This window comes from Teleopsis dalmanni, chromosome 1 (genome assembly GCF_002237135.1).
Source record: "Teleopsis dalmanni isolate 2A chromosome 1, ASM223713v2, whole genome shotgun sequence".
Classification (NCBI taxonomy): Eukaryota; Metazoa; Arthropoda; class Insecta; order Diptera; family Diopsidae; genus Teleopsis; species Teleopsis dalmanni.
The window spans coordinates 217,586,865-217,601,121 of NC_051846.1; the positions used below are offsets into that span (position 1 = coordinate 217,586,865).

At 36.6% G+C, this 14,257-nt stretch overlaps 1 protein-coding gene across 1 annotated transcript; it reads left to right on the top strand.

Annotated features, from left to right (window-relative positions):
- Positions 1-2,363: 2,363 nt before the first annotated feature.
- Positions 2,364-4,046, top strand: LOC119667309. The gene has a single exon (XM_038076600.1). It carries the CDS (start codon positions 2,364-2,366, stop codon positions 4,044-4,046), a length of 1,683 nt encoding a protein of 560 aa, XP_037932528.1.
- The last annotated feature ends 10,211 nt before the right edge of the window (positions 4,047-14,257 follow it).

Sequence of the window (14,257 nt, forward strand, 5' to 3'; positions counted from 1 at the left end):
AGTTTTTAGGGCACTTAGTAGAACACGACGAAATACGGCCTTCAGAAGAGAAGATCAGAGCAGTAAAAAAATTTCCAACTCCTAAAAATTTACACGGAGTTATGAGCTTTTTAGGACTCACAGGATTTTTTCGTAAGTTTATAAAAGGATACGCTTTGGTAGCTAAACCACTAACAGATCTCACAAAGAAACACGAATCGTTCGTATGGGGTGAAATACAAAACAATGCGTTTGTCCTACTAAAGGAGAGTTTATGCTGTGATCCAGTTTTAAAGCTTTTCAATCCTACTCTTCCAACCCAACTTCACACCGACGCGAGTAAGGAAGGCTACGGAGCGGTATTATTACAAGAACATGGTAACAAAAACTACCACCCCGTATTTTACCTTAGTTACAAAACAAAAGCAGCAGAAAAAAATTATTCCAGCTACGATTTGGAAGTATTAGCAATTGTAATAGCGTTGAAAAAACTACGAATTTACTTATTGGGTATGTCCTTTGAAATTTTTACTGACTGTAAAGCTTTCCAACAGACAATGGCTAAGAAAACCTTAAATAGTAGAGTGGCAAACTGGGCCATGCAACTGGAAGAGTTTTATTGCAAGGTGAGCCACCGATCAGGCAGCAGCATGCGACACGTTGATGCATTGAGTCGTTATCCCGTCGTATTGCAGGTAGAGGATGGTATAGTGTTAGCTGTTAAAAAAGCACAAAATCTGGATGAATTCTGCCAAATGACACGCAAAATTTTGGAGAACGGGCCATATCAGAACTTTGAAATGCGAAACGAGATACTGTATAAATTTGTGGATGGAGCATATTTATTAGTAATACCTAAGACAATGAGAAGAGAATTAATAACGAAAATTCATGAAGAAGGACATTGGAGTACGGAAATAGTAAAAACGGTAGTGAAGCAAGAATATTTCGTCCCGAACTTAAGGAAGCATGTTGAAGCGGTAACAGCAAATTGCATTAACTGCATTCTCTTAGCAAGAAAACACGGAAAAAGAGAGGGATTCCTTTCACCTATTGAAAAACCTGATGTCCCTTTATACACATTTCATCTAGACCATTTAGGACCACTTCCTTCAACTGCAAAAAATTACAAATATCTTTTCGTGGTAATAGATGCTTTCTCTAAGTTTATATGGGTATACCCTGTAAAATCCAGTTCAACAGAAGAAGTTCTTAAAAAATTGCAACAGCAAAGCGAGGTGTTCGGGAACCCTCATCAGTTTATAACCGATAGAGGCGCTGCTTTCACTGCGAATAGCTTTAAAACGTATTGTATAGAGCGAAATGTTCAGCATCATTTGATAGCAACAGGTGTCCCCAGAGGAAATGGACAAGTAGAACGTGTGAATAAGGTAATAATAGATTTGCTAACCAAACTATCATTTGAAAATCCTTTAAGGTGGTACACTTATGTTAGTCGTGTACAGATGGCGATAAACTCCACTAAGTCCAGAAGTACAAAAAGGACACCGTTTGAATTGCTTTTTGGTGTCTCTGTGTTCAACACCGAATGTCAAAATGTTCGACAATGTTTTGAAGAAGAGATATTAAACAACTTCGAGGAATATCGACATGAGTTGCGCCAGCAAGCCAAAGAAGAAATTTTAAAGGTTCAACTAGAAAACAAAAAACATTTTGACAAAAGACGCAAGGAAGCCGTTCGTTATCACGTTGGAGACCTAGTTGCTATACTTCGAACGCAGTTTGGAGCTGGACTTAAGATTTTTCCAAAGTACTTGGGGCCTTATGAAGTCACCAAAGAAAAGAAAAACGATCGTTATGAAGTGAAGAAGGTAGGTTCGCATGAGGGACCAAATTTAACGTCCACGGTCGCGGAACAGATGAAACCGTGGAGAGATTATGGTGAGGGTGAATCTGAGTCGTCCGAGACAGACGACGAGTCGGATGGACGAGTGCAGATAAGGCAGCAAAAATCGTAATGATTACGAAAAACGAACGAACGAACGTGAGCAAAAGAGTTAAATCAATCAAAACAAAAACGAAAAACAAAATAGAAAAGACAGAAGAAAAGAGATTTTTTTGGTGAAGACACGCGTTTTTTGGAGAAGTCGATAAGTTTTTGAGAAGTTATTATTAAAGAAGTATTTTTTTGATTAAATAAAAGTTAAATAAATTAAATTAAATTAAATTAAGTTAAATTAAATAAAAGAATTAAATTAAGTTAAATTAAATAAAAGAGTGTCGAAAAATATTGCATTTTTATTTTCAAAGAAAATAACTACATGGTGTCAGAAGTGCACAAAAAAAAATAGTCGACCTTGAAGTGTATATATTAATAAATAAATAAGCGGTCAAAAAGAAAAAAAAAACTGAAAAAATCGCTAATGAAAAATTTGCGTGAATCGCTATCAGAATTAACCACTAAGCAATTGCAAGAACTTTTAAGAAAATACGGCTTACCACATTGGTATAATTTAAAAGTAAATTTAATTGACCGGTTAGAGAAATTCATGGAAAATTCAGAGAAAAATTGGAAATCTGAATTAAAAAATAACGAAATAACACTCAATACAGAAGAAAAATTAGTGAATGTGAACAATAATAATACGATCGAGAGCGACGCGGCGGACGGTGAAACGTTAAACATGTCAAGTGAACCGGTACAAAATAATATAAACTTTAAGGAGGTCGAAGAATCGTTAGAATTGTTCGATGGTGAGTCAAACAAAAAAATAGAGGACTGGTTGCTTGATTTCGAAAGCATTTCGGTAGTGTGTAAATGGAATCAAGTTCAAAGATTCCTATATTGCAAAAGATTATTACGTGGGGCTGCAAAGTTGGCCGTAGAAGCAGAAACTGGCGTCAACAGTTGGGAGATATTAAAACGAACTCTCAGAACCGAATTTGGTTGCCAGGAATCGGAAAACTTGCACAAAAAATTGGAAAATACGAAAAAGCTAAGTAACGAATCATTCTTGGAATATTTTTATAAAATGAAAAAAGTTGCTTCTAGAGGTACAGTGGAAGAAACACACTTAATTGAGTACATTATAGCAGGCATACCGGATAGTTCACTAAACAAGGCCACACTCTATCAGTCTTGTAGTCTTGAGCAGCTAAAAATTAACCTCAAAGCTTATGAGAAGTTTAAGGCCGATCAGGAGAAGGAAAAAAGATGCCAAGGTCGAAATAATTACGACAATTATTATAGTGGAAATCAGGTCAATAAAAGATGCAATAACTGTGGAGCGGTGTCACACACAACACAACATTGCCCAGATAGGGGAAGAGGAAGAAGATGTTTCAAGTGTAATGAATTTGGTCACATTGCCACAATATGTCCAAATAATACAAATTTTAGACGGCCGGTAAGCCAACAAAATCCAAATCAAGCGCGTAGTGCAGCATCACGAATTGATAGAGTTCAGCTCTCGGATTTTACATTAAAAATTCAAATATTGGAGCAGCCATTCGAAGCTCTGGTAGATACTGGTAGTGATATTAATATAATAACACAACGCGCAACAGAATGTTTGGGTGTCGAAGGATTCAATGGACCAGGTACAAGTGTTGTGGGGTTTGGTGACAATAACAAACTAACGAAAGGATCTGTGAAACTCGATGTAATTGTAGATTCAGAGCATTATAATTTGAATTTTGATGTAGTACCTGACTCTTGGGTAAATACTGACGTAATTTTAGGTAAGGGATTTTTGCGATGTGCAACAGTTCTAATAGACAAAGGTGAAATCGTCACATATAAAAACAAGACCAGAGACGATGTTGAAGCGGGCTCACATATAAATTTAATACGTATTTCTGATGTCACCGATGCGGAAGATCTTTCAAACATAAAAAATTCTTTGCTACGGGCGGATGTAAGAGAACTTATAGAACTATATTCACCAAGAAAGCCAGAGGAGTCCTATATAAAAATGCATATCACACTGGAAGACGATAAACCAATTTTTCAAAAGCCACGAAGATTAGCACAGACAGAAAGAGACTTCGTTCAGTTTCAGATTCAGGAATGGTTAGAAAATGGAATAATTCAAGAAAGCTCATAGAATTACGCAAGCCCAATAGTGTTAGCGCGGAAAAAGGATGGCAGTTACCGATTATGCGTCGACTATAGGAAGCTAAACTCCAAGGTAATTCGTGACAGATACCCTCTGCCAAATATCGAAGAGATACTGGAAGGATTATATAACGCAACTGTATTTACTACATTAAACTTATGTAATGGTTTCTTTCATGTCGATGTCGATGAATTGAGTATGAAATATACGTCGTTTGTCACACCAGATGGACAGTACGAGTTCCGCAAAGTACCTTTTGGTCTATGTAATTCACCTGCGGCATTTCAGAGATATATAAATACGATATTTCAAAATTTAATAAAAAGGAAGATTGTTTTGGTTTATATGCATGACTTGATCATCCCCGCTGATGATGAAGAAGATGGAGTTAGGAAGCTTAAAGAAGTGTTATTCGTAGCCGAAAATCACGGTCTATTAATAAAATGGGAAAAGTGCGCCTTCTTAAGAAAAAGCGTGGAATTTTTAGGGCACTTAGTAGAACACGGTGAAATACGGCCTTCAGAAGAGAAGATCAGAGCAGTAAAAAAATTTCCAACTCCTAAAAATTTGCACGGAGTTATGAGCTTTTTAGGACTCACAGGATTTTTTCGTAAGTTTATAAAAGGATACGCTTTGGTAGCTAAACCACTAACAGATCTCACAAAGAAACACAAATCGTTCGTGTGGGGTGAAATACAAAACAATGCGTTTGTCATACTAAAGGAGAGTTTATGCTGTGATCCAGTTTTAAAGCTTTTCAATCCTACTCTTCCAACCCAACTTCACACCGACGCGAGTAAGGAAGGCTACGGAGCGGTATTATTACAAGAACATGGTAACAAAAACTACCACCCCGTATTTTACCTTAGTTACAAAACAAAAGCAGCAGAAAAAAATTATTCTAGCTACGATTTGGAAGTATTAGCAATTGTAATAGCATTGAAAAAACTACGAATTTACTTATTGGGTATGTCCTTTGAAATTTTTACTGATTGTAAAGCTTTCCAACAGACAATGGCTAAGAAAACCTTAAATAGTAGAGTGGCAAACTGGGCCATGCAACTGGAAGAGTTTTATTGCAAGGTGAGCCACCGATCAGGGAGCAGCATGCGACACGTTGATGCATTGAGTCGTTATCCCGTCGTATTGCAGGTAGAGGATGGTATAGTGTTAGCTGTTAAAAAAGCACAAAATCTGGAGAATTCTGCCAAATGACACGCAAAATTTTGGAGAACGGGCCATATCAGAACTTTGAAATGCGAAACGAGATACTGTATAAATTTGTGGATGGAGCATATTTATTAGTAATACCTAAGACAATGAGAAGAGAATTGATAACGAAAATTCATGAACAAGGACACTGGAGTGCGGAAAAAGTAAAAACGGTAGTGGAGCAAGAATATTTCGTCCCGAACTTAAGGAAGCATGTTGAAGCGGTAACAGCAAATTGCATTAACTGCATTCTCTCAGCAAGAAAACACGGAAAAAGAGAGGGATTCCTTTCACCTATTGAAAAACCTGATGTCCCTTTATACACATATCTAGACCATTTAGGACCACTTCTTTCAACTGCAAAAAATTACAAATATCTTTTCGTGGTAATAGACGCTTTCACTAAGTTTATATGGATATACCCTGTAAAATCCAGTTCAACAGAAGAAGTTCTTAAAAAATTGCAACAGCAAAGCGAGGTGTTCGGGAACCCTCATCAGTTTATAACCGATAGAGGCGCTGCTTTCACTGCGAATAGCTTTAAAACGTATTGTATAGAGCGAAATGTTCAGCATCATTTGATAGCAACAGGTGTCCCCAGAGGAAATGGACAAGTAGAACGTGTGAATAAGGTAATAATAGATTTGCTAACCAAACTATCATTTGAAAATCCTTTAAGGTGGTACACTTATGTTAGTCGTGTACAGATGGCGATAAACTCCACTAAGTCCAGAAGTACAAAAAGGACACCGTTTGAATTGCTTTTTGGTGTCTCTGTGTTCAACACCGAATGTCAAAATGTTCGACAATGTTTTGAAGAAGAGATATTAAACAACTTCGAGGAATATCGACATGAGTTGCGCCAGCAAGCCAAAGAAGAAATTTTAAAGGTTCAACTAGAAAACAAAAAACATTTTGACAAAAGACGCAAGGAAGCCGTTCGTTATCACGTTGGAGACCTAGTTGCTATACTTCGAACGCAGTTTGGAGCTGGACTTAAGATTTTTCCAAAGTACTTGGGGCCTTATGAAGTCATCAAAGAAAAGAAAAACGATCGTTATGAAGTGAAGAAGGTAGGTTCGCATGAGGGACCAAATTTAACGTCCACGGTCGCGGAACAGATGAAACCGTGGAGAGATTATGGTGAGGGTGAATCTGAGTCGTCCGAGACAGACGACGAGTCGGATGGACGAGTGCAGATAAGGTAGCAAAAATCGTAATGATTACGAAAAACGAAAGAACGAACGTGAGCAAAAGAGTTAAATCAATCAAAACAAAAACGAAAAACAAAATAGAAAGGACAGAAGAAAAGTGTTTTTTGGTGAAGACACACGTGTTTTGGAGAAGTCAATAAGTTTTTGAGAAGTTATTAAAGAAGTTTTCTTTTGATTAAATAAAAGTTAAATAAATTAAATTAAATTAAGTTAAATTAAATAAAAGAGTGTCGAAAAATATTGCATTTTTATTTTCAAAGAAAATAACTACATGGTGTCAGAAGTGCACAATAAAAAAAATAGTCGACCTTGAAGTGTATATATTAATAAATAAATAAGCGGTCAAAAAGAAAAAAAAAACTGAAAAAATCGCTAATGAAAAATTTGCCCGAATCGCTATCAGAATTAACCACTAAGCCATTGCAAGAACTTTTAAGAAAATACGGCTTACCACATTGGTATAATTTAAAAGTAAATTTAATTGACCGGTTAGAGAAATTCATGGAAAATTCAGAGAAAAATTGGAAATCTGAATTAAAAAATAACGAAATAATACTCAATACAGAAGAAAAATTAGTGAATGTGAACAATAATAATACGATCGAGAGCGACGCGGCGGACGGTGAAACGTTAAACATGTCAAGTGAACCGGTACAAAATAATATAAACTTTAAGGAGGTCGAAGAATCGTTAGAATTGTTCGATGTGAGTCAAACAAAAAAATAGAGGACTGGTTGCTTGATTTCGAAAGCATTTCGGTAGTGTGTAAATGGAATCAAGTTCAAAGATTCCTATATTGCAAAAGATTATTACGTGGGGCTGCAAAGTTGGCCGTAGAAGCAGAAACTGGCGTCAACAGTTGGGAGATATTAAAACGAACTCTCAGAACCGAATTTGGTTGCCAGGAATCGGAAAACTTGCACAAAAAATTGGAAAATACGAAAAAGCTAAGTAACGAATCATTCTTGGAATATTTTTATAAAATGAAAAAAGTTGCTTCTAGAGGTACAGTGGAAGAAACACACTTAATTGAGTACATTATAGCAGGCATACCGGATAGTTCACTAAACAACGCCACACTCTATCAGTCTTGTAGTCTTGAGCAGCTAAAAATTAACCTCAAAGCTTATGAGAAGTTTAAGGCCGATCAGGAGAAGGAAAAAAGATGCCAAGGTCTAAAAAATTACGACAATTATTATAGTGGAAATCAGGTCAATAAAAGATGCAATAACAGTGGAGCGGTGTCACACACAACACAACATTGCCCAGATAGGGGAAGAGGAAGAAGATGTTTCAAGTGTAATGAATTTGATCACATTGCCACAATATGTCCAAATAATACAAATTTTAGACGGCCTGTAAGCCAACAAAATCCAAATCAAGCACGTGATGCAGCATCACGAATTGATAGAGTTCAGCTCTCGGATTTTACATTAAAAATTCAAATATTGGAGCAGCCATTCGAAGCTCTGGTAGATACTGGTAGTGATATTAATATAATAACACAACGCGCAACAGAATGTTTGGGTGTCGAAGGATTCAATGGACCAGGTACAAGTGTTGTGGGGTTTGGTGACAATAACAAACTAACGAAAGGATCTGTAAAACTCGATGTAATTGTAGATTCAGAGCATTATAATTTGAATTTTGATGTAGTACCTGACTCTTGGGTAAATACTGACGTAATTTTAGGTAAGGGATTTTTGCGATGTGCAACAGTTCTAATAGACAAAGGTGAAATCGCCACATATAAAAACAAGACCAGAGACGATGTTGAAGCGGGCTCACATATAAATTTAATACGTATTTCTGATGTCACCGATGCGGAAGATCTTTCAAACATAAAAAATTCTTTGCTACGGGCGGATGTAAGAGAACTAATAGAACTATATTCACCACAAAAGGCAGAGGAGCCCTATATAAAAATGCATATCACACTGGAAGGCGATAAACCAATTTTTCAAAAGCCACGAAGACAGAAAGGGACTTCGTTCAGTTTCAGATTCAGGAATGGTTGGAAAATGGAATAATTCAAGAAAGCTCATCGAATTACGCAAGCCCAATAGTGTTAGCGCGAAAAAAGGATGGCAGTTACCGATTATGCGTCGACTATAAGAAGCTAAAGTCCAAGGTAATTCGTGACAGATACCCTCTGCCAAATATCGAAGAGATACTGGAAGGATTATATAACGCAACTGTATTTACTACATTAGACTTATGTAATGGTTTCTTTCATGTCGATGTCGATGAATTGAGTATGAAATATACGTCGTTTGTCACACCAGATGGACAGTACGAGTTCCGCAAAGTACCTTTTGGTCTATGTAATTCACCTGCGGCATTTCAGAGATATATAAATACGATATTTCAAAATTTAATAAGAAAAAAGATTGTTTTGGTTTATATGGATGACTTGATCATCCCCGCTGATGATGAAGAAGATGGAGTTAGGAAGCTTAAAGAAGTGTTATTCGTAGCCGAGAATCACGGTCTATTAATAAAATGGGAAAAGTGTGCCTTCTTAAGAAAAAGCGTGGAGTTTTTAGGGCACTTAGTAGAACACGACGAAATACGGCCTTCAGAAGAGAAGATCAGAGCAGTAAAAAAATTTCCAACTCCTAAAAATTTACACGGAGTTATGAGCTTTTTAGGACTCACAGGATTTTTTCGTAAGTTTATAAAAGGATACGCTTTGGTAGCTAAACCACTAACAGATCTCACAAAGAAACACGAATCGTTCGTATGGGGTGAAATACAAAACAATGCGTTTGTCCTACTAAAGGAGAGTTTATGCTGTGATCCAGTTTTAAAGCTTTTCAATCCTACTCTTCCAACCCAACTTCACACCGACGCGAGTAAGGAAGGCTACGGAGCGGTATTATTACAAGAACATGGTAACAAGAACTACCACCCCGTATTTTACCTTAGTTACAAAACAAAAGCAGCAGAAAAAAATTATTCCAGCTACGATTTGGAAGTATTAGCAATTGTAATAGCGTTGAAAAAACTACGAATTTACTTATTGGGTATGTCCTTTGAAATTTTTACTGACTGTAAAGCTTTCCAACAGACAATGGCTAAGAAAACCTTAAATAGTAGAGTGGCAAACTGGGCCATGCAACTGGAAGAGTTTTATTGCAAGGTGAGCCACCGATCAGGCAGCAGCATGCGACACGTTGATGCATTGAGTCGTTATCCCGTCGTATTGCAGGTAGAGGATGGTATAGTGTTAGCTGTTAAAAAAGCACAAAATCTGGATGAATTCTGCCAAATTACACGCAAAATTTTGGAGAACGGGCCATATCAGAACTTTGAAATGCGAAACGAGATACTGTATAAATTTGTGGATGGAGCATATTTATTAGTAATACCTAAGACAATGAGAAGAGAATTAATAACGAAAATTCATGAAGAAGGACATTGGAGTACGGAAATAGTAAAAACGGTAGTGAAGCAAGAATATTTCGTCCCGAACTTAAGGAAGCATGTTGAAGCGGTAACAGCAAATTGCATTAACTGCATTCTCTTAGCAAGAAAACACGGAAAAAGAGAGGGATTCCTTTCACCTATTGAAAAACCTGATGTCCCTTTATACACATTTCATCTAGACCATTTAGGACCACTTCCTTCAACTGCAAAAAATTACAAATATCTTTTCGTGGTAATAGACGCTTTCTCTAAGTTTATATGGATATACCCTGTAAAATCCAGTTCAACAGAAGAAGTTCTTAAAAAATTGCAACAGCAAAGCGAGGTGTTCGGGAACCCTCATCAGTTTATAACCGATAGAGGCGCTGCTTTCACTGCGAATAGCTTTAAAACGTATTGTATAGAGCGAAATGTTCAGCATCATTTGATAACAACAGGTGTCCCCAGAGGAAATGGACAAGTAGAACGTGTGAATAAGGTAATAATAGATTTGCTAACCAAACTATCATTTGAAAATCCTTTAAGGTGGTACACTTATGTTAGTCGTGTACAGATGGCGATAAACTCCACTAAGTCCAGAAGTACAAAAAGGACACCGTTTGAATTGCTTTTTGGTGTCTCTGTGTTCAACACCGAATGTCAAAATGTTCGACAATGTTTTGAAGAAGAGATATTAAACAACTTCGAGGAATATCGACATGAGTTGCGCCAGCAAGCCAAAGAAGAAATTTTAAAGGTTCAACTAGAAAACAAAAAACATTTTGACAAAAGACGCAAGGAAGCCGTTCGTTATCACGTTGGAGACCTAGTTGCTATACTTCGAACGCAGTTTGGAGCTGGACTTAAGATTTTTCCAAAGTACTTGGGCCCTTATGAAGTCACCAAAGAAAAGAAAAACGATCGTTATGAAGTGAAGAAGGTAGGTTCGCATGAGGGACCAAATTTAACGTCCACGGTCGCGGAACAGATGAAACCGTGGAGAGATTATGGTGAGGGTGAATCTGAGTCGTCCGAGACAGACGACGAGTCGGATGGACGAGTGCAGATAAGGTAGCAAAAATCGTAATGATTACGAAAAACGAAAGAACGAACGTGAGCAAAAGAGTTAAATCAATCAAAACAAAAACGAAAAACAAAATAGAAAGGACAGAAGAAAAGTGTTTTTTGGTGAAGACACACGTGTTTTGGAGAAGTCGATAAGTTTTTGAGAAGTTATTAAAGAAGTTTTTTTTGATTAAATAAAAGCTAAATAAATTAAATTAAATTAAGTTAAATTAAATAAAAGAGTGTCGAAAAATATTGCATTTTTATTTTCAAAGAAAATAACTACATATATATATATGTATTCATATATACATATATATATATATGTATTCATATATATATATATATATATGTATATTCATATATATAAAAAAAAACTGAAAAAATCGCTAATGAAAAATTTGCCCGAATCGCTATCAGAATTAACCACTAAGCCATTGCAAGAACTTTTAAGAAAATACGGCTTACCACATTGGTATAATTTAAAAGTAAATTTAATTGACCGGTTAGAGAAATTCATGGAAAATTCAGAGAAAAATTGGAAATCTGAATTAAAAAATAACGAAATAATACTCAATACAGAAGAAAAATTAGTGAATGTGAACAATAATAATACGATCGAGAGCGACGCGGCGGACGGTGAAACGTTAAACATGTCAAGTGAACCGGTACAAAATAATATAAACTTTAAGGAGGTCGAAGAATCGTTAGAATTGTTCGATGTGAGTCAAACAAAAAAATAGAGGACTGGTTGCTTGATTTCGAAAGCATTTCGGTAGTGTGTAAATGGAATCAAGTTCAAAGATTCCTATATTGCAAAAGATTATTACGTGGGGCTGCAAAGTTGGCCGTAGAAGCAGAAACTGGCGTCAACAGTTGGGAGATATTAAAACGAACTCTCAGAACCGAATTTGGTTGCCAGGAATCGGAAAACTTGCACAAAAAATTGGAAAATACGAAAAAGCTAAGTAACGAATCATTCTTGGAATATTTTTATAAAATGAAAAAAGTTGCTTCTAGAGGTACAGTGGAAGAAACACACTTAATTGAGTACATTATAGCAGGCATACCGGATAGTTCACTAAACAACGCCACACTCTATCAGTCTTGTAGTCTTGAGCAGCTAAAAATTAACCTCAAAGCTTATGAGAAGTTTAAGGCCGATCAGGAGAAGGAAAAAAGATGCCAAGGTCTAAAAAATTACGACAATTATTATAGTGGAAATCAGGTCAATAAAAGATGCAATAACAGTGGAGCGGTGTCACACACAACACAACATTGCCCAGATAGGGGAAGAGGAAGAAGATGTTTCAAGTGTAATGAATTTGATCACATTGCCACAATATGTCCAAATAATACAAATTTTAGACGGCCTGTAAGCCAACAAAATCCAAATCAAGCACGTGATGCAGCATCACGAATTGATAGAGTTCAGCTCTCGGATTTTACATTAAAAATTCAAATATTGGAGCAGCCATTCGAAGCTCTGGTAGATACTGGTAGTGATATTAATATAATAACACAACGCGCAACAGAATGTTTGGGTGTCGAAGGATTCAATGGACCAGGTACAAGTGTTGTGGGGTTTGGTGACAATAACAAACTAACGAAAGGATCTGTGAAACTCGATGTAATTGTAGATTCAGAGCATTATAATTTGAATTTTGATGTAGTACCTGACTCTTGGGTAAATACTGACGTAATTTTAGGTAAGGGATTTTTGCGATGTGCAACAGTTCTAATAGACAAGGGTAAATCGTCACATATAAAAACAAGACCAGAGACGATGTTGAAGCGGGCTCACATATAAATTTAATACGTATTTCTGATGTCACCGATGCGGAAGATCTTTCAAACATAAATGTAAAAGATGTAAAATGTAAAAGAACTTATAGAACTATATTCACCAAGAAAACCAGAGGAGTCCTATATAAAAATGCATATCACACTGGAAGACGATAAACCAATTTTTCAAAAGCCACGAAGGTTAGCACAGACAGAAAGGGAGTTCGTTCAGTTTCAGATTCAGGAATGGTTAGAAAATAGAATAATTCGAGAAAGCTCATCGAATTACGCAAGCCCACCAGTGTTAGCGCGGAAAAAGGATGGCAGTTACCGATTATGCGTCGACTATAGGAAGCTAAACTCCAAGGTAATTCGTGACAGATACCCTCTGCCAAATATCGAAGAGATACTGGAAGGATTATATAACGCAACTGTATTTACTACATTAGACTTATGTAATGGTTTCTTTCATGTCGATGTCGATGAATTGAGTATGAAATATACGTCGTTTGTCACACCAGATGGACAGTACGAGTTCCGCAAAGTACCTTTTGGTCTATGTAATTCACCTGCGGCATTTCAGAGATATATAAATACGATATTTCAAAATTTAATAAAAAGGAAGATTGTTTTGGTTTATATGCATGACTTGATCATCCCCGCTGATGATGAAGAAGATGGAGTTAGGAAGCTTAAAGAAGTGTTATTCGTAGCCGAAAATCACGGTCTATTAATAAAATGGGAAAAGTGCGCCTTCTTAAGAAAAAGCGTGGAATTTTTAGGGCACTTAGTAGAACACGGTGAAATACGGCCTTCAGAAGAGAAGATCAGAGCAGTAAAAAAATTTCCAACTCCTAAAAATTTGCACGGAGTTATGAGCTTTTTAGGACTCACAGGATTTTTTCGTAAGTTTATAAAAGGATACGCTTTGGTAGCTAAACCACTAACAGATCTCACAAAGAAACACAAATCGTTCGTGTGGGGTGAAATACAAAACAATGCGTTTGTCATACTAAAGGAGAGTTTATGCTGTGATCCAGTTTTAAAGCTTTTCAATCCTACTCTTCCAACCCAACTTCACACCGACGCGAGTAAGGAAGGCTACGGAGCGGTATTATTACAAGAACATGGTAACAAAAACTACCACCCCGTATTTTACCTTAGTTACAAAACAAAAGCAGCAGAAAAAAATTATTCTAGCTACGATTTGGAAGTATTAGCAATTGTAATAGCATTGAAAAAACTACGAATTTACTTATTGGGTATGTCCTTTGAAATTTTTACTGACTGTAAAGCTTTCCAACAGACAATGGCTAAGAAAACCTTAAATAGTAGAGTGGCAAGGTGAGCCACCGATCAGGCAGCAGCATGCGACACGTTGATGTATTGAGTCGTTATCCCGTCGTATTGCAGGTAGAGGATGGTATAGTGTTAGCTGTTAAAAAAGCACAAAATCTGGATGAATTCTGCCAAATGACACGCAAATTTTTGGAGAACGGGCCATATCAGAACTTT